The sequence below is a fragment of the Triticum aestivum genome, chromosome 3A, assembly GCF_018294505.1.
Source record: "Triticum aestivum cultivar Chinese Spring chromosome 3A, IWGSC CS RefSeq v2.1, whole genome shotgun sequence".
NCBI classification, from domain to species: domain Eukaryota; kingdom Viridiplantae; phylum Streptophyta; class Magnoliopsida; order Poales; family Poaceae; genus Triticum; species Triticum aestivum.
The window spans coordinates 718484-739823 of NC_057800.1; the positions used below are offsets into that span (position 1 = coordinate 718484).

General features: G+C 44.9%; 2 protein-coding genes across 2 annotated transcripts; both read right to left on the minus strand.

The window, feature by feature from the left end:
* Window positions 1–1953: 1953 nt before the first annotated feature.
* Window positions 1954–7209, minus strand: LOC123059739 (uncharacterized). Its single transcript, XM_044482223.1, has 2 exons — window positions 7066–7209; window positions 1954–5591 (listed from the first exon to the last, which is right to left on the minus strand). The coding sequence occupies exons 1-2, from the start codon at window positions 7078–7080 to the stop codon at window positions 3345–3347; spliced, it is 2262 nt and encodes a 753-aa protein (XP_044338158.1). The 5' UTR covers window positions 7081–7209; the 3' UTR covers window positions 1954–3344.
* A 4548-nt stretch (window positions 7210–11757) lies between these two features.
* On the minus strand, window positions 11758–14899 carry LOC123059740 (probable glycosyltransferase At3g07620). Its single transcript, XM_044482224.1, has 7 exons — window positions 14516–14899; window positions 14051–14167; window positions 13769–13807; window positions 13606–13695; window positions 13385–13515; window positions 12882–13230; window positions 11758–12729 (listed from the first exon to the last, which is right to left on the minus strand). Exons 1-7 carry the CDS (start codon window positions 14768–14770, stop codon window positions 12052–12054), a joined length of 1659 nt encoding a protein of 552 aa, XP_044338159.1. The 5' UTR covers window positions 14771–14899; the 3' UTR covers window positions 11758–12051.
* Between the last annotated feature and the right edge of the window lie 6441 nt (window positions 14900–21340).

The window sequence follows — 21340 nt, forward strand, 5'->3', positions numbered from 1 at the left end:
CTGGCTCAATATTGTTTTTTATCCCCACCGTCTTTGGGAAGGTTCTAGACCTTCGCTAGACCTTTTTTTTATTTTGGTTTTTTTAAGTTTCTTTTTTCTTTTCTTTTTTTCCTTTTTATTTTTTCCAAACATCTTTCAGGTTTGTGAACATTTTTTGTGGTTTCATGAATATTTTGTGAAATCATGAACCATTTTCAAATTCATGATTTTTTTACTAATTTTCGAACATTTTATTAATACACTAACTTTCCTGAAAAATTCATTAATACTTTTTAAAATTTTGTGAACATTGTTTGAAGCATGTGAACATTTTTTGTATCAGCAAACATTTTTATAATTGGCGATTATTTTGGAAATTCACAGACATTTTTTTGTTTTGATGAACATTCTTTGAATCATGAACATTCTTTAAATCAGTGTACATTTTTTTAATAGATGAACTTTTGGTAATTCACGAATATTTATTTGGTTTTTATGAACATTTTTTAGTAATTCTTGAACAGTTTTTGAATTCGTGAACACATTCTAGAATACAAAAACATTTTGTTCAAAATCATGAACATTTTTTCTGAATATGCGAACATATTTTCAAAGTGATGAACATTTTTTGTGAATATACACACATTTTGTGATTTCTTTAACAAATATTTGATAATTAGTAATACTTTTTGTATTTTTTGAAATCTTGAATTTTTTTGAAAGAAGGAAAAACAGAAAAGAAAAAAACAAAATGCAGAAAAAATATAAATATATAAGGTGGGCATCCATCCCCACTCATGGGCGGGTCCAATAGGTCGTGCGGGAGGGGAGCGAGTGCACGCTGCTCGTTCGCCAGCGTGTCACGCGATATATAGGTGTTCCATATGACAAAATCTAGTCGCGCAATCTGGACGGGCCTCCCATCTACATACAAATGACAAATCCATTGACCATTGTAGAACCACAAAAAAAAGTGTACACAGTGTAAGTAAAAAGATAGTAGTACGTGAACGATGAGGTAATTAAAGACGCGTGAAGGTTTCTCGTGCCGCCGTCGTCGCCACCACCGGAGAAATGTAGGTCCCCCTGCCTTCGGCTGCTATCTTGGCGCTGAAAGGTGGGGCATCTCAGATTTTCAAGACCCCTATGTTCTTCGCCAACGTCTAGTGATCATTATAGTTTTCTGAGAATAAATTTCCTTTCCTTATTTTGGCGTTGCTATGAGGTAGAAGGTTTTCTGTCCTCACAGATCCGGTATTCGGATTTGATGAGTTTATGTTGTAGTGTCCAGTTTATTTTGTTGGTTTGATGCATTGTGGAGGTGACATCTTTCGTCAACACCATGATGAATATATAATGATTCGACGGTGTGCACCTTTAGGGGATCATCTCCGGCCCAAGTACGTTCATCAATCAAGGCTTTCCATCTTTTTAGGTGGGCGGCTCAAGTCGCTTTTCAAAAAATCATTATTGGTAATGTTCGTGCCGGTGAGAAAGTGATAAGATCGTTTGCTACAGTCCAATTGCAGCATGTTTATCAAAATCTTTAGAGTATTTCTTCGAGCAGAGGTTGATACCGCGTAAATCTTAAGATTTACTTTGTATTTTCTTAAATCTTAGGTCCAAGTATACCTGTAATAGTTATGAGTATGAATAAAGTCACAAGTGTTTCTTTAGAAAAAAAGATAGCAATACGCTACGTGACACGGTGAGAAAATGATCATTACATTTCGGCCAAAAAAAGACAATAATCATTACATAAGAAAACCTGCAACACCCCGAAAAGCACACGTCTTTTTTTAAAAGGAGGATGACCCTCGGCCTCTGCATCTGGAAGATGCATACGGCCATTTTATTGATTATTCTCGAGGACCTTACAAAGTAATACAACAATATGCCTGAATCCGTCATCTTGGCAACATCTGCCGCTACTCCTATCCATATGATGAAGGGGGTGCAAGCTGGGCCAAATACCCAGACCTCTCACCAAAGCCTAACATCTAAAGCCTGAGGCCCCGACCGAGCCACATACCGGGTCCGGGGCACAATCCGGTCTGACGCACTCACATGTGTCGTCGCCGCCATCTTCCACTGGTCCATCTTCAGAGCAGATTGAGATGCCAACCTTGGCAGGATCCTCCGCCATCGACGCCATCAAGACGCTAAACGACGACCACCATCTACGCTAGTCCATCTCCAAGCAGAAGGAGCGCTACCACAGGACGAAGACCGACGGAGAATAGGTGAAACGCTGCACACAATGCCGCCGCCAAACACCTTGCACGCACCGCAAAGCGCCCACCATGCTTCCGAAAACCCCAGGCGACGCCTTCAAGAAGGAGCGCGACGAGGGTACGACGCCGTCGCCCGCAAGGGGAACTAGAGCTTTCGCCCAAAGGAAGATCACGATGAAAGACGGGAGAGGACCTCGACAAGGCCTCCAAGAAGGGGACCGACGCCCAGCAAAGGCGCCGCCATTGTCGTGGCCTCCGCCGACGGCCAAGGGTTTCCCCCGGTCCCGCCCCCATCCCATCCACCCAGCCAAAGATCTGGCCAGGGGAGCGCACGCAGCCGAAGAAAGCGTTGGACTTCATCGAAGCAGGCACGCCGGGTGACGGGGCACCCCGACCCACTGTAGTAGACGTCCACCGAGACCTCGCCGCCCGCACGGCCGAAGTCACGGACCACCAGCACCCATGACCGTCGCCCGCCGAAGAGGCAACGCCGTCCACACCGCCCGAGGCCGCCACCCCGGCATCCACCCACCGCACACATCCCGTCGAAACATGGAGAACGACCCACACCACCGCCACCAGGGAGCACCACACCGCGAACATCCAAGCCGGGCAGGACGAGGCAAGGCCACGCCGGCCAGATCCGGGCGGATCCGGCGAACCCCGGCCTACCAGCCGCCAGATCGGAGTATGGCTCCGATCCCAGGGCCAAGGCGGCCGGATCTGATGGGCGGAGCCGTCCCCGGCGACAGGCGCGGGGCGACAACGCTGGCGGCAGCCGTTGCAAAGGGCCGGCCTCAGCGGCCACCAAGGAAAAGCGGGCAGCGGCGCCCGATGTGGGGTGGGGGGCCGGCCCTCCAGAGGTCGAGGCGGGTGCGCGGGGAAGCCCCCGCCGCCGCCTACCGCTGCGCGGGCAAGCCCGACGATGGCTGCCGGCGGCGGCGGGGAAGGAGGAGAAGGGGAGGCGGGGGACCGGTGGCGCCTAGGGTTTCACCCCCGGGTCGCCCGAGAGCGGACGACGCGGGGGGAGGAAGTGGATGATTGTAAAAAAAAAAAAACACGTCTAGGAAACATTTATTATGTGATTAATAATGTAAAACAACGAGGCCAACACAGTGAATTAACATACACTTAGACAACATCAGAAGCACTGACCGGGGCATTGTGGGACCTGCCGACGATACCGACATGCGCGAGCAGTGCCCAGAGGAGCGTTATTAGCTCACCACCCCGGGCAATGGCCTCCGCGTGCCCATTGATGTTCTCCGACGGAGCAACATAGAGGATCATCTCTGACCAAAAGCCCGCAAGAACCTCCCAAATTGTATCCTCTCTTTCAATCATCCCCGCCAAACGCTTCCCAAGCTCCACACCCTTCTGAAGCACCTCATGCATTGGCCTTGTACTGAGCAGCTCGACCAACTGGTGGTACTCTGCTTCAGGCGTTGACGCCCGAATGCCACCGGCGAGGGCACGGTCAGCGTCCTTCTTGACGGCCTCGTACAAGCTCTTGCACCAAGCATCGTCGTCAGGGAGCAGCTCAGGTGAGTATGCCACCAAATATGCACAATATCGTGATAAGTGAGTGGCAGTAATCCTATGGTTCGAAAAAGGCTGGTGTTGGTGTGATCTCACTTCTAGGATGCTCGTAGCGATGTGGCACACAAGCATAGTATCGCATGTACCTTCATCATCGAACATCCAGCAGAGCTCCTCACCAACTTGCAAGCTCCTAGGCATAGATGCCATGCCATTGGTTCGGCGACTCTCCTCGTAGCTTCTGAGTGCGTTGATGATAGAGGCCTTCACCGCTCTTGGTATCTTCTTCTTTCGTTGCGGTGTATTGATGAGACGCCCAAGAAAAGCCAAAGGTGTTTTCGCTGGGCGGAGCATGAGAATTGAGCACTGGTTCATTTTGTCCTCCCAGATCTTAAACAGCTTGCATCTGCACTGCAACACACGGCTGACGCATCCTCGCCAGGCACGTGATTGTTGCCAAGAAGCATGCTTCACGTAGCCGCAGATAAGGGCCACTTTAGTCCAATTAGAGCAGATGTAAGAAGCGATGTCCCTTGCTTCAGTAAGCACTACCAGTGCAGCAAGTAAATGCACTAGCACATGATCAATATAATAATTCCCGAAACCAAGGTACTCCAACTTATCGTGTGTTGCAGGGCAATTTACCTCACACACGAACTGAGACGCATACGACCAGTAACCACGCAGTGCAAACATAAGAGACAAACAACCACCGATGCTTAGGAGGGAGATAATGATGCTCAAGATGGACATCCGGCGACTTGGATATGAGATTGAGAGAGATGAATAGTAATAATCATAAAGAAAAGAAAGCTCGTCCGCAATGACCCTGAATACCCTCTCGTCGTCACCATCCTTTAGCAACACTCGCCAGAAAAAGTTATTAACCTTGTGAAAACCAGCCTCGGCAATAGTGTACCTTGCAAATCTACATCGCAGTAACTTGAACAATGTAAAGGAGAGGCACACATCTTTGAGTCGTGTTGATGACCCCAAAAGCATGTCCTCTAATAGCCAAATTTTGTCGATGGTCACTAGCATGTTGTTTGTCCTAGCTTCCTCGGACATGCGTACAAAGCAGTAACCACGAGGTTGCTTCTTTACCCGGGAAGTCTCCTCACCCATAACCAGGAGTGGAGGAGGTGCACGCTCACTGGGTTGACTTCTATTATTCAGCTGCTCCATATATCCAACAACAAGACGGGGGTTGAGTCCAAGAGCAATTGATCTCCGAACTTTATAAAACGCATGGAACTTGAAGGTCATTTTGGCGAAGATGATGACAAATGTCCCAAGGTAAAGAAATCCCAACAATGAAGACATTCTGGCTGCAAAAGTCTTGAACACAAACCCAAATGTATCTATATCTAATCCTGCGTAGTAGATCGCAAGGTAACAGGTCCACATTGCTTGGACAAGCAGAACCACTGAAGGGCCAGTGTTTCGGCCTTCTCTCTCATCGCCGGCAACTACAACGCTGATGTTTATGGCAACAATTTGAACAAGGCAAGCCCATCCTATGACTAGGCGTGTGGTAAAGGCTGCCTGACACTCCCCGACTAGGATTGCACTATGAGCATTTGTGAAGGCGGTCATATAAGTGCCACCAATACCAGAGACAACATATGACATGATTGGTAGGAACAATGACGTGGCTCCATCATAGAGGAAGCGGGTGAAGGGGCGGTGGCGATAGTGATGGCCATATGCACCTATTCCAACCATGATTACCACCAATATAGCATCCACCGTTAGCAGAGCATTGCTTCTCCACGTTTCTGCTTCCTTGCTCGCATAAAAGGCGTCATATGGGCATGTATCTTCTCCCTCCATGAGTGTCTGGTTGTCACCACATTTGATACAGTTAGCACTTAACTAGACCGACCGCACACGCATTTGCATGGCCATCATATTTACAATGTTTACAAAGGCGTTGAAAACTATTAGCTTGGACATTGACATGTGAAAACATTAAAACAACGTCATGATGGCCTATAGTAAAGTTCAGTCGTTATCTATTTCCAACATCATGCATGTGTTGGATACAATGTCATATTTAGGAAAATAAAGTTGGCAAAGTTCCTCTGTAGGTCGAGCTACATGGAACCTCTTATCTTCAGCCCTTCAACATTGCGTCGAGATCCGTACTCTTCAACTAACTTGCAACAAGAAGATTTCTCTTTTTTGTTTCTCTCAAATGAAAGAACATATGGACTTCAAACTTTGCAGATCAAACAAACTTTACAACTTCAATGTGTGAAAAAAGTTTCAGATTTTTTGGACCAATATAAGTATACAAAATGAGGATTTTTATGATTAAAAAAATAAGTTTTAGCATTTTAAATGCATGAAAAAATCTGAAAGTTTTTCCCGCATAGTAATTAGAATGTTTTGTTGTCCTGCAAAGTTTGAAATTTATACATTGTTTCGTCTGGGAGAAACAAAAATGACAAATGTGCCTACACGGATCACGATACAAAAATGAATGGCTAAGACAAGGGGTACCATGTAGCTCAAGCTACACAATAAAGTTGCAAGAACCCACAGGACATCTGCGAGTTCATATATTAAGGAAGTATTGATCTGAAAATACAAGGACATTCAGTGGAAGGAAGCACCTCGCCAAGAACCACTAACTACCCGGACTTAAGGGATGACTCTTGATAGATTACCACCTCCCACCATCCGCCTTTCACGACAATGATCTCGAATTTCGGCAGTAACCTCTACTGCAGGGATGATGGTTTCTTCTCTCTATTCGATAATTTGATCTCTTCCACTAGTTGGAAAGCATTAATTTAGTAATTCTTTTTGTTGAGACAATTCCTTTCTCTTATCTACATTAGTTACAAATTTGGCTCTACTTTTCCACTTCTTATCTACATCAGTTATCTATAGGTGTTTATGGATCGAGTGATGGTTGTCAATTCCTTTCTCTTGTCTACATCAGCCATCTATAGGTGTTTATCGAGTGATGGTTGTCAGAGTGTAATTTTTTTTGTTCTTTCTATATATTATATTGCTTGTGGGAATTCAGCACACTGAACTTTGCTTAATTTTTGCAGTCCCTTTGGGCTCATGTGCAGTGCCTAACGTGTGGGCATGACACAACAACATAGTAATGAAATTCAATGGTCATGATTTTATTCGTGGTAGGACTAAGAGCTTAATTGACAGTTTATTTGATTTTGTTAGGTGCTTTAGATAAGTTTAGTGACAGGTTTGTGTTAGTTAATCCTTTTATACAAACAATGCAGAGGAGAGAAAAAATAAGTAAGTCTTAACAAATAATGTTATAACGAGCTCAAATTACCTGGTGGTGGCCCATGGAGATTGCAAATACGGGAGGCGCCTATCTAGACGTTGTAAACGAGCAGTTTGTTGATTGCCATATAATACGTGAGGCGCCTAGCTTGCTTGCAAAGGCCACAAGATTTGTTGTTTTGAGGAATGAACAAATGGTCAGTACATATAGCAACTAGTATAGTTCATTGCCCCCAGCCCGACACATCGAATGATATCATGTGAGAGATGCTTACTTCTTTTTCAATTGTTCCTCGCACTATAGAATGACAGTAAGGCATATGTGCTAAACAGCTTGCTTTTTTGGTGTATGATTGGTTTTAAAGAAAAAGACGCATTATTGCCATGTGGTGGTTTCAAATAGTTTGGCCATTGCTTATCTGTTGTGCTCCCTCTTTTAGATATAGTCCACAAAGATTCACCTTTAACCAATAATTAGACCGATGGTACAAAATATTAATCAATTGGAATACAACAAAAAAAAATTGTCATGACTTGATATTATTGATATAATCTTTGGTTAAAGTTAAATCTCAAAACATATGGGCACCAAGTACTCCCTCCGTTCCTAAATGTAAGTCTTTCTAGAGATTTCACTATGAACCACATACGGATGTATATAGCTGCATTTTAAAGTTTAGATTCATTCATTTTGCTCCGTATGTGGTCCATAGTGGAATCTCTCCAAAGACTTACATTTAGGAACGGAGGGAGTATATATTTAGAAAAGAGATGTACGAAGCATCCAACATTCCCCGACGGTAATATGGTCGAATTGACATGCGATGTGCTTGGATCTTGAGTAGTTGCCGTGCATCGGTGCCCAGTGAGGTTGGCGCTCATGCAAATCTCCCTCCTTGTCTAAGTCAAACATAACAGGTTACTCCACAAAATAAGTTGAGCACAACCAAAAAAAATTATGGGAGAAGAAAACAACAGATTCTATCGAGTACACAGCTCAACCAAATGCACCCCACTCTCGTCCCAATGCAACCACACTAGCCCATCCAACCTTATCGCATATATACAGCTGCAGATGTGTGTTCCTTTATTCGTTCCTTCACTGTAGGATAAGATGTGCATCTTTGATGAGGTCGAGCTTTCTCCTCTACCTTTTGCACAAGTCTAATACCTTATATTTTTCCATGTTTTTTTTTTGCGAAAAGACCTAAGAAAAATAGGTTCACAATTTTGGTTGCCAAAGCGTTCTTCCTCCTGGATCTAACAGCGACACGTCGTTAGCATAGCTTGTTGTCACCTCTATGGCTCCGCTTGTGCGGAGTAAATTTTGGGAAACCCAAGAGCTTGTAGAAGCAGTAGCTAGGGAGTCATCGATGTAGACAAAGATGCTGGCGCCCGTGATCATTGAAGCAAATCGCCTCCCTAGTGAAGAAAAAAAATCACTGATAAGGGCATGTAGAAACTCTGAAGATCGACCATGGGCCGGTTGGATCCAGATGGACCCATTGAAAACCTAAACCAACTGGATCTTGAAAGACCTGCTGGAGAAATGGCTCCACATGCCCTCCATTTTGCGGAAAGCTTGATGTGTTTGTTATATGGTTCAATAATCGGTGGAGAACCTCTACTCCTAAACAGGGAGTTGGTAGCCCGGTATCCAGGTTTATTTTCGCCTCACCGGTTTATTTTCGCTTCACCTCCAACCACCTTCTCCCACTACATTTTTCTCCCTCATTAAAAAAAACAAATCCCATAAAATGGGAGATCTTCCTTCATGCTTGCTTTGGCAGATGCTGATTTAATTCAATCACGTAAATAATAGGTAATTCAGAATTCAGAAATCACACAATATATGTGAAATCATCTTGCTAAAAGATAGACATCAAGTTTTCTCAATAACCTTCCAAAACAAAATCAGATAGTCAAAAACAAATCGCTAATCCCGCGCGCCATGTCATTTATTATTATCATTATCGGTACAATTAATTGATAATCACAATTTTCGTAATACAACAATGTGCAATCACGGACGGTAATCAATCTTTGGTGACAATGTATTTCACGTATGGCAATCAATCTCTTTTATCATAAAGCAATCAGTTCATGTCAATCACTGATTTTTTCCAAACAAAATCAGATATTTCTCAACAACATATCGCTAATTCCGCGCACTATGTCATTTATTATTATCGTTATCTCTACAATTGATTGATAATCACAACTTTCCTAATACAACCATGTGCAATCACGAATGGTAATCAATCTTTGGTAACATTGTATTTCACGTACGGTAATCAATCTCTTTTATCGTAACGCAATCAATTCGTGTTAATCACAGATTTTCCAAAACAAAATTATATATTTCTCAATAAGATATCGCTAATCCCTTGCACTATGATATTTATTATTTTCATTAGCTCTACAATTGATTGATATGCGCAACTTTCCTAATACAACAATGTGCAATCATGGACAGTAATCAATCTGGATAACATTGTATTTCACGTACGGTAATCAATCTCTTATATCATAACACAATCAATTCATGTCAATCACGGACGGTGTGCTTCTCTTTCTTATCGTGATTTATTTCTGCCTTTTCTACGCCCTAAAAATCTCTCCCTGCTTTCTACTCTCTCTGTAAACTAATATAAAAGCGTTTAGATCACTATTTTAGTAATCTAAACACTCTTATATTAGTTTACGGAGGAAGTAGATTTCCTTTTGGATCCCGGCTCACGATCTTGTCGCCGTACTCCCCCACGCGTTGTCTTCACTAGCTCTCCCAACCTGACAGTAGCGCCACCCAAGGACAGCCCAGCTCGCCACCGTCAAGTAATCAACCGTGTCACAACGACTAGCCGACTACACACACAGAGGAGCAGGAAGAGTACGGTAAATAAAAATCCCGAATTTGGAAAATAATAATAATGAATGACAAAAAAAGTAAATTTGAAATAAAATTCATGAATTTAAAAAATGTTCATGAATTCGGAAAAAACATACAATTCCTAAAAAACACAAATTTGAGAAAATGTTCATGGTTCTGGAAAAAATTGCGGGTTTAATTTTTTTATTTATTTAAAATATATTTTTCCAAATTTCTAAAATGTTCACATTTAAAAAAAAGTTATTATCTAAGTAGTGAAAACTGGAAAACGAATAAGAATAAATAAACTAAAGTTTTTATCATTTATGCCACTATTTGTGTCCCACTACTCAGTTTTGCCATTAGAAGTTACAACTACTCAAAAATGCCATTGATTCGTGAGATGCTTGCTCAAAAATGCCATTAGATATCTCAATAATGCCATCATTCCGTTAGATGTTTGCTAAAAAATGCCATTAGACATTGTTATTTTCACGTGAAACCCGTTGACCATGTTATATGACAAAAATAAGCCTAGACCAACATGTCAATTCTCTCTATTTCACAATGATAAGTGTGGTCCCACTTGTCAGGAGTAACCAAGCGAATAATTTTACCGGAAAAGGAGAACGCTGTTCGGAACAAGTGGGCCTCACGCTTTATTGTAGTGAGATAGAGGGAGAACTGGCATATTGGTTCATAGGTATTTATGTCATTATAACATGGCAAAAGAGATTTAAGATCACAATAATGGTGCCCAGTAGCATTTTTGAGCATGTGTCTAACGAAGCGATGGCATTTTTAAGCAGTTGAAATTCCTAGTGGTAAAACTGAGTAGTGAGACACGACAAATGGCATAAATGAGAAAAAAAACAAAGAATAAAAATGAATAGAACACCGGCCTATAAAACGATGGAACTTTCTAAATGGTTCCCAAAACCCGTGCAATAAACCTATGTGGGTCGACCCACATTGGAACTCCGTTAGGGGAATGTGAGCGCCCCATACAGGATGGCTACTTTTAGGCGCATAAGATCATATAAAACTACGATGTCTATATCTCCAACAGTATTTGTTGAGTTGCATATATAAATGAATTGCAGTATTGTTTGAGGTCACTTAAATGTTGAGGGAACATACAAGAAACCAGGACATATCAACCCTTAACAAATGAAGCAGTCTCAGTTCCTGAATTTTAGTATTGTTTGCAAATGACAGTGTCTCAAGAAACAGAAAAAAAAAACTCCTCCAAACAAAAGAAACTACAGAACATATCAAAAGGGAGGCCAAAAAATCCAAATTGATAAATGCATTCTTCTACAGCATGTCCAAAAAACAGGAAAAGAAATCTCCAATCAAAAGAAACGGACATTTTTATATCTTTGTTCCTGAACCGTGCTGTGCTCAGATGAATTGTAATCTACTCCCTCCGTAAACTAATATAAGAGCGTTTAGAATACAAAAGTAGTAATCTAAACGCTCCTATATTAGTTTAGAGGAAGTATTATAGAACAATAGCAAAAAAATAATGTTAGCCCAAATGAAGATAATCAAATTTTGGTTAGGCGGCCTTAGGCCCAGTTTAAAGTTGTTGTGCTGGACTGTGAAATTTAGTGGATCTTTCTACTGCTTCAAGTAAAAGGAGAGATCTTCACCTAGACGAATCACTTCCAACAAACTACTAACAAACCGTTGAACATCCATCCAAAATGTGCAGTCACTACTTCCATTTTACAAGAACAAAATGTGCAATCAAGAGTGACTGTCATTGTTCACCTCAACAACAGCAAAAAATGTTTTCCCAGCTAGTGTGGATGCAAACCGGTCCCTTGTCTCACCGTGAAAGAGAGAAACTTTAGAGCTAATGCACAATGTCAAGGTCAAGGTCATATGCCAGGACCAATTATCATATCAGTAACAATGTCAAGGTCATATGTCTCTGTCTGTGTTAGGTGATTCGACCCATGCACATGTAAATGTTCTGTCGCCACATTCAGTAATTTCCTCTCCTTTTTTCTTTGCAAAGCAGAAGATATGAGGTTACAATTAGAATACTACTAGCGTCCTATCGGGGTCAGGTTACATCACCTCCTTCCATTTGCTTCCTTCAGACTAGAGACCGTACCTAAGTAAAGGCTGATGATGGCTATAGCTAGTGCTACACTGCTACTGCTCTACTTGGTGCACCCTGCTGAACCAAACCGAGTGCAGGATCATGTGGAAGATGTCGTACTTGACGGGCTTCGTGTGCCACAGAAAGTGCCTCTGCACCTTCTTCACATTGGACCTCATGGTTATGTACCTGCTCTCCGGGATCGCCAGCAGGATCTCCTTCAGCCTGGGCACGTCTTTCTCTGCCACCACCACGGAGAACGCACTCCAGTCAAGCGCGTCGTCGAACGGGAGCACAAAGTTGTCGGCGATGATCACCGGGACGCACTCGTAGTAGATCGCCTCCACGATCCGCGGGCTGTTCACCTCGTACCCCATTGGACAGATGCAGTACTTGCTCGACTTCATGTGCTTGGCATAGTTCATCCGCCGAGTGATTTGGCGTGGGATCCGGGTGTATATCCGCATGTCCGCGTCCTTGCCTCCCCAGTGCTTGACAAGGACGGGCCGAACACGGCCATGCATCTGCCCTGCAAAGAAGGCCAGGATAGATCTCTCTGCCGCTGGCTTTCCACCGATATCTCTCACAGGTCTCCTTGCAGACTTGAGGTATGTTTCTGGAAGGGACACGTCTCTTCCGCGGATGAAAACTCCTTCTGAAACATCTGCGTTACAGAGAGCTTTGATGGTGTTTTTCCGCAGTTCGTCATGTAATTTGGTCGTATAAGGTCCCTGCAAAAAAGACCTCAAGTCAGTATTTACAGAATACAGTTTTGTATGCAAGCATCTGTTTTACAACAATTGACTAAAACACAGTGTACAATTTGTGTCATGACCAATGGTTACTCAAATATTCAAATATGCAGGTAGGCGAAGAAACATACCCAGTCATGGCAAGCGACGAAAAAATGATCAGCGCCTTTCGTCCTATTCCAATGCGGAAACTTAGCAGAGATCATATCTATGTAGTTTTTCACAAATATAGAAAGTGGATCGAGCGTATTTGATCCAGGCACATAAAGAGTATGCTCCAGCTGTCGAGCGCTATACGGCAGATAGAACAGGTGCGCTCTGTTTGGATCCCTGACAACAAAATTCTGATCTGCCTCCATAAGTTTCATAAACCACCCCTCGGACGCATAAATGCCTTTCAACTCTGGAGAATGAAAAATGGGTTTTGCTCCATCATGGTATATGAAAACCTTAAGAAGCCTCTCCATCAGTTCATAACTCCTACAAGCATAAGTTGAAAGTAATTTAATAAAACCATCTACTGAACTGAAGAAAATTAAACACTATTTCATTTTACGGGCAAAATGACAGAACGAGAAAGTTGCCTACATAGAACTGGACAGTTAGATAATATGAAGGCAAACCAGCGCCTTACCTCCTAAAGACAGATATGTTCCTGAACAGAGGTGCATACAAATCAGGGTCACCAACTACCAATGGCGCATCGGCAATCTCTTTCTTTGCATATCTAAGCTCTTCATCTGCCTTTGTTGACCAAAGCGGTATCTGCTAAATCGACAAATATTTTTACCATGTTGACTCCAGATGCCGAATATAGAAATTGTACCACACGAGGGGTAAATCCCTAACCCTAACCTCTGGCCTTGGAGGCGGTTCTGCATTTCCACTCTCGTCAAGGTCTTCGCTGACGTCAGACCTCCTTGTAGGAGGACCACTGGAAATGGGCTTCACAATAGCAAAGGTTAAAATTAGAAGTTTCAATTGCTAAAAAAAAGTCTACCCAGCACTAGATATGTACCTCCTGGAGAAAAGGGGCCGATTCCTTCAGTGGATTTTCCTAGCGAATCAGTAACCTTTAATTAGAGGCTGTAATAAGACATACGGATATTCTACGCGTATAAAAAACATAGCACAGCATGGAAACCTTCCTATTGTACATCAGCATATGTATATCCAACAGAATACGGTATATAAACCTATGCATAAGTGTAACTGGACAACGCGGAGCACGACAAAACCAGCACTGTCTCGTCTTACCCTAATAAGAGAAGCAAAAGTTTGCAGAGAGAAATACAAATACCTTCATATCGGGATGCTCGGGTTCCTCTGCTGACCCATCATCAAAATTCTCTGCCGGCGAGGGCACTGGCGCCGAAAACATGGAAAGGGCCAGTGAAATCTTAGATGGCAAACCAGCCTGCGAAACAAAACAGGCGCATTTTGCGCTCTTAGATCCATCCAATTGTATCACATTCACCTATCCCACATATATGTTCAGTTCAATTCACCCAAAGTCCAGCATTGCAGTGATGCTGCATTTCAGCTCATAATTAAAGATTATATGTTTAGAACGCACAAATGTTCAGCAAGAGTTATGCAGGTAACATAAACCAGATTTGACTGCATTTCAATTTCAACCGAGAACAGTAACGGCAGTCAGCATTTCAACCGAGAAGTCATAATTTCAGATATGTGCTTTTTGCAATCTGCATCATGGACTTGGGGAGTACAAAATTAATCTCTGCGACGGAAGCTCGGCACGCACCTTGGCCTTGAGGGGAGGGGGCGGCGGCAGCGAGGGGGCGTCGTCCGGGGAGCGCCCCGCCGCGGCGGCACGGGGCTCCTCGCGGGGCCTGGGGTGGAGGCGGGCGCCAGCTACGAGCAAGGCGCGGCCGGGGACCTCGGTGGTCGGAGCAGCCAGAAGCAGAGCCGCGGCCGCCGCGAGCACGGTGACGGCGGCGCAGGCGAGGACCACGCGGCGCCGGGTGAGGAGACGGCGCAGCAGAGAAGGGTGCGGCATTTCGGGGGCGGTGGTCGCCGGGGACGCGGCGGCGGAGGCGGAGTTGACTAGAGGCCTCCCGGGGGCCGGTGGCCGGTGATGGTGATGCGTGGGGTAGTCCACGGCAGCGGTGGGCGAGGAATTGACGGATTTGCCCCCAGTGACACTGACACATTGCCCATTTCCCATCCTCCTCTTGCAAGAATTATTACTGGTAGCTAAAGAATCCTCCTTTTTTACAAGGAAGGATATGATTAATATTTGTGTGGATATTGTGATTTCATTACCTTATATAGAATAAGAGAATCATATCTTAGATCTGCCAATTTAATTTGTCATTAGAGAATCTTCAGCATTCCCTCAAAAAAAAAGAGAAAATCTTCAACATTATGGATAGCCCGCCCCAAAAACCGACTCTAACTCTTGCAATGGCCCAATTTATCATATGCATCATTTTTTTTATTTGAGTAAATTATTTATACATGGGGCGCATTTATTATTAGTGTGATGCTTTTTCCCATCGTCTTGCCATGTCGTGTTGCTGCTGATCACTGTTCCGCCCTGCATCAACTATATATTCATGCTCCCACTGATGCTAGCAACGGAGTGAATCTTGGATCGCGCCTCATGTCCATGCAGCGCACGCAAATGCAGAGACATGATACACTCTCGGTCTCGGAAGGAGCAAGGATGTAGGCATGGAGGAGCTTTTCCGTAGTCGACTAAAGGAGCAACAATGTTGCCATCTCGGGTATCAGAGGGCATCGGATTTGGGGTGCTTACAAAGGTTTGAGCCTTTGGGAGCACTCGATAGTGGTAGTGAGGGAATGAGGGGGTCGGAGAAGTGGGTGGGATAATCGCAAAGGTTTAGGAGGGGCCGAAGAGGTACGCAGCCTATTTGCAAAGGTTTAGGAGCAATCAGCGGTGCCGAGGGAGTCCAGAAGTGGAGAAACCGTCCAATGGAGGAGAAGGAAATGACACGCTCTAGAATTATTCATCCACGCTACCGACTCGAGAAGGAGGAATGGGGGGAGAGACCCTTGTACTAGGCCTCTACATTTTTGTTGCTGCCTAGTTATAATAAAGGCTCGAGTAGGGTCCCAGCTGGAATGAGATTTTTGGCCTCAACCTCCAAAAATCATTTAGGCCCTATGAAGGCTAAGGCCAAGGAGAACATTATCCAAGAGAGCAGCAAAGTATTTGGAGATGGAATTCCTTGCGTTCCGTAGCCATCGGACATGTAGGCGATGGATGCAAACAAATATGGCATAACTATCAGTAATTTGGATCAAAGCACTGATCACATCGATCTTAAACTTCACACAAAAATGTACTATGTAATTTGTCTTATTCTTTTTGTTTATATGTATCACGTGGATGAAGATTTTCTGCATTAGGGTTTGTAAATTCGCACTACATCTATCAGAGTGGACTATGATCAAAATTTATAGGACGCTTTCTCAAATATGTAAAAGCTGAATTTGTGCTAGTTTTAGTACACGGCAGCGGTGGTCGAGGGAGATTGGCAGGTCCCCCCCCCCGGCACATCTATCAAAGCATGCCCACCTTTCCCAGCACGGTGCCGCGTCCTCGAAGATGTTGAGCTCCCAGCGAAGCCAACTCCTGAGGCTCTTCTAGTTGCAGAATACCCCTGGTTTTGAGCTTCTCTACAGCATCCATCCACACCTAAAGGCGCAGGCAGCCAGTCTCCTTCTCCATCCTCACCTCCTCATCAATCCCATCAATAAGCATGGAGGGATCAAACAGCGAGGCCACGGAGTCCACGTCCCATGTGTACTCCGGCACTCCCTCCAAGCAGACTCGCACTTTGAACAGCAGCCTCACCGGGGAGGCACGCCGGAACATTGCCCCATTTAACAAAAAAATCACCAACTTTTACCCCTTTTAAAAAAATTGGTTGTCGATAGTTTTTTTTGGCAGTTCTTTTGCCGGAAAAAGCATCGATGGAGCCATGTCTAGTACGATGCAACACCTGAAAGAAATTTGGTAAAGAAGAATGAAGTGGAAGCAATGAACAATTAGTTGTGTGACATGAAGAAGGAGGTATGCATGTTGAACCGCGATTGTGTGAAAGGAAAAACCCATCTCTAGCTAATAAGCCATTCTACAAGTTGGGTGTGGAGGGGGGAGCGAGAAGGAAAAGTACAACATGATATGCCACATGCGCCTAGCGATAAAGACCCAACTACATGATAGATCGATGAATGGGATAATATAACTGACAGAACACTCATAAAATGGGGTAACCCGGATGAATATTTGTTACATGGCGTAAAAATTGCAATCCACTCTTCATCAATCATGCAATTGTATACAAGGATTGATGTTTGCCCCATGACATGCCAAACTCAGCTTCCAATATGCCTCTATTGTACTCGATCAAAACTTCACTTTCGTGAATCTATTCCATATTGATTGCCAGTCACAGAATGACATGGCTTACCGTGCTCAGGATGATAGCGAAAGGATAACTAGGTCCCTAACTGGATTATCATAACGAACAATGAGTAATTAAAGGGTTATTCAATATAATCTACAGTATGCACCAAAAAGACATGGAAGAACATTTAATAATGTTTTGATTCTTAAAATAGTATGTCTCATATTTTGAAACAGATGGAGTACCATGTAGCTTGTCATGTGATGGTCATGCATGATGTGCCACTAATCCTTAGCAGCTGCCTCAAATTTCTCGTACCATGCCTCGGGATGAGAATGACTTAAAACAAACCCATTGCATTCATTCCCTGCTCGATGGCTCCAATATTACATGCAAAGTGGTAGGTGCACCGCAGAGAGAGAAAATGGTGAGAGGTAAAGATCAATAAACCGCTCACTCCCACAATTTCATATAAGGTCTCTGATGCAACACATCAAGACTACACTTCAACCATGCCCGTCATCTATCACAAGTGTTCTCTACCATCTCTTTTGGACCCTCAAAAGCTAGCACGTATTATATTTGTGAGGAGAGCTCAGGATGCACCAAGTGTGTCATAGAATTGTAGACATGTGAATGTATTAGCATCCACATAAGTTAAGTCTATGACACAAATTAATCACGATGTATCATTGCAAATCATGGATAGTATGTAGGATTGGGAGACATGGAGAATTGCAAGATGCATTGATTGTAGATGATATGTGGCACTAACAGAGTGTTGGGGGATCATGATTGGAAACAAGCCAACGAGGTTCGGTTGGGCTTTGCAAGTAATCATCTAGCGACTTGGCTCCCCAACACAATAGCTGGGTAGGGTAGCGTAGATTTCCCGTTTAGCAAATCTGTGGGTTTGCACCATTTTTTCTATACAATTGAACAATACCTACTACCATAAGTTCTTTGTCCTCTTTCGAGGAAATAACATCACTACTATCATCTCTCGCCTCCTCACTTGCTCTAAGATTATTCACACATGTGTAGTTGTGCCCAAAATCATGAGAGTTCACTTTTTTTCCTGGCATACACACATATATGGCTCAATGTACATGTCATAGCCAGGCATCTGATGTATATATATCTAGCTATGACATGTTTGGTTGGGGCACCATGCATGCGCTAAGGTCTCCACACAAGTGAAGAAAGAGGTGCGTACATATACGTCACGATCGTCAGAAAAATTCGTCTCTACCTAATAAGTCATTCTACATGTTGGGGTGGGGGCGAGAAGGAAAATTACGACATGACATGCCATGTGTGCCTGTCGATAGAGACCCAACCACATGATATGTCACTGTTAAATGGAGTAAACATTGAAATTCACACTACATCAGTCATGCCTCAAATTTTTGGTACCATGCATGCCTCGGACCAGAATGACTTAAAACAGACCCATTGCATTCATTCCCTGCTCGATGGCTCTAAGATTACATGAAAAGTGGTAGGTGCACCACAACGAGAAAAATAATGACAAGTAAAGATGAATAAACCGCTCACTTCCGCAGTTTCATATATGGTCTTTGATGCAACACATCAAGACTACACTTCAACGTGTTCGCTATCTATCAAGACATGGCGCGCACCTCCGCCGTCAGAGACCTTGCCTGCTCATCTCGCCGCAGATCGTGAAGACTTTACCAGGGGAGGTGACCACCGGAGGCTTATACCTGTGGCTGTGGGGGGAGAGCCAGAAGGAGGAGGCCACCCTCGTGCACGCCATGTCGGGCCCTTCCTTCCTCCCCCGCGCTGCCGCCGGTCCATGGGAGGTGGCGGCGCACGACCTGGCGCACTGCGACGGCCTGGTCCTGGTGCCCGCCTACTCGGCGGTGCACCTGCTCAACCCGGCCACGCGGCGCGCCGTCACGCTGCCCCCGAGCCTGCACCGCCCTCACGTCGTCGGCAGGCCGCGTGCTATAGGCCACCAGGCCTTGGGCCTCGGCCTTGACCCTCGCTCCAACGCCTACAAGGTCGCTCGCTTCTCCTACCGCTCGTCGGACAAGCCCTCCGGCCGCTACACCTTCGGGATGGAGGTGCTGACCGTCCGAATCCCAACGCAACCACCACACTACTGGCACTGGCGTGAGACGTCGACGCCACCGCCGTACCCCGTCATGCCGGGTCGAACAGCCACCTTCTTCAAGGGCTCCTTGTTCTGGACCATCGACGAGTCGCTGTTCCAAGACGCGACAACGGTCGCCCCTGGGTTCATGCGCTTCAGGCTGGACGACGAGTCGTTCGGCGTCACGCCGCCCCCGCCCTGCCGCCGGAGGATCGACTATCAGGCGACCACCTTATCGGAGCTGTCCGGCGAGCTGTGCCTGTGCGTGCCCCAAGAGTTTGTGCCCGACCAAGTCGACGAGTCGTACGAGCTGTGGGTGTGCCACGGCATGGATGACGATGAACAAAGAGGAGGTCCACGGTGGGAGCGTCATCACGTCATCGTCGGGTACCCCGTTTTTCAAGGCTTCAGAGGCCTTCGTCCAATGGCGGCGGATGCTGACTCCATATTGCTCTATGGCGGGACGTGCCATCTCTGCCGCTGTCATCGCCGGACTCAAGAAACTACCTCCAGGTTTTATGCCGATGTCCACCATCTCAGCTATCACCACCCGGATACGGGCACGCTAGTTGAGTACAAAAATAACGTATGTGACTTCAACATCACCGCCTACACTCCAAGCCTGCTTCCGCTCTAGATCTTAAAGTTAGTACAAAGTTGAGTCATCTATTTTGAAACGGAGGAAGTAGTATACAAGTAATATCTGAGACAAGAAAATGTACGTACGCTTCTTTATCTTTAGTAGGGGAGAAAATGTAGTGTTGCATCTGTGTAATGTTTCTCTGGGATTTGCCTCCATGCTTGTACACCAAAATAATGTGATAGTGGAATGAAACATATATATGACGCGTACGTTCAAAACCATACTAGCTAGTACATGGTTTTTGTATGGTCCAAAACGCATCTATTCGACGCAGCGCCGCGCCTTCTCTCCTAATAAGAACACACACAAAAAAAAGCTTAGGGTTTCTTTGCCCTCCGTCGGCGTCGCCGCTGGTCCACCTCGTCCCCGGTAGCCCTACGGCCATGGTCCTTGCCGCCGGGAGGGATGTTGCTTCGTTTTTTCGAGTTCGTTTAACATTTGCGTCCAGTTCAGGAAGGTGAGATCGTGAAGCATCGTTGGTGGGCTTGTGGACATGTGTCTCCAGCAGATCTCGCGGGATTCGGTTGGTGCTTGTCTTCAGTCTTCGTTATGTGTCTACATGTTGGATTCTTCCGATCTATACTTCTCTTCGTCCGCAACAACTGTTGTTCTGTTGCACTGCACTTGTGGGGTCTTAGTACGATGACTTTTCGAGTGTCTACTACAACAAAGTTTTGTCCTGCTCCAGTGAGCGAGGGGTGTTCACCGCGGCGCCCCTTTGGCTCACTCTGGTGCTTGTAGTCGTCGGTAGATGGTCTACAGACCTGATTGTATTTTTTTTTCTTGTGATCTTCTTTGTACTACCATGACAAATGACAAATAGACCGAAAATATTTCCCCTCAAATAATATGAAAAGATTGTATTCTGAATAATTATCCTCCAAGGATTTTCTCCCTAAAGTGTTTGGATGAGAAGCTTGCAGAGAGACATTCAGATGGGGAGAGTATTGTCCACGTACTCTCGTAGACCGTAAGCGGAAGCGTTATGACAATGCGGTTGATGTAGTCGTACGTCTTCACGATCGACCGATCCTAGTATCGAAGGTACGACACCTCTGCGATCTGCACACGTTCGGCTCGGTGACGTCCCACGAATTCACGATCCAGTAGAGTGTCACGGAAGAGCTTCGTCAGCACGACGGCGTGATGACGGTGATGATGAAGCCACCGGCGCAGGGCTTCGCCTAAGCACTACGACGATATGACCAGGGTGGATTATGGTGGAGGGGGGCACCGCACACGGCTAAAAGATCAATGATCAACTTCTGTGTCTATGGGGTGCCCCCCTCCCCCGTATATAAAGGAGTGGAGGAGGGGGAGGGGACTAGGCGCGCCCCAAGGGGATTCCTAATCCCACCGGAAGTAGGATCCCCCCTTCCCTAGTTGGATTAGGAGAGAAGGAAGGGGGAGGAAGGAGGAAGGAAAGGG

Bases quoted from the DNA above. Each gene is read 5' to 3' on its own strand.
- LOC123059740 (XM_044482224.1), bottom strand. From the start codon at position 14,770: ATGCCGCACCCTTCTCTGCTGCGCCGTCTCCTCACCCGGCGCCGCGTG. The intron at 13,696-13,768 runs GTACATATCTAG...GCTATTGTGAAG, and splicing joins CGGCCCCTTTTCTCCAGGAG to CCCATTTCCAGTGGTCCTCC. The intron at 13,516-13,605 runs GTTAGGGTTAGG...TCGATTTAGCAG, and splicing joins AACCGCCTCCAAGGCCAGAG to ATACCGCTTTGGTCAACAAA.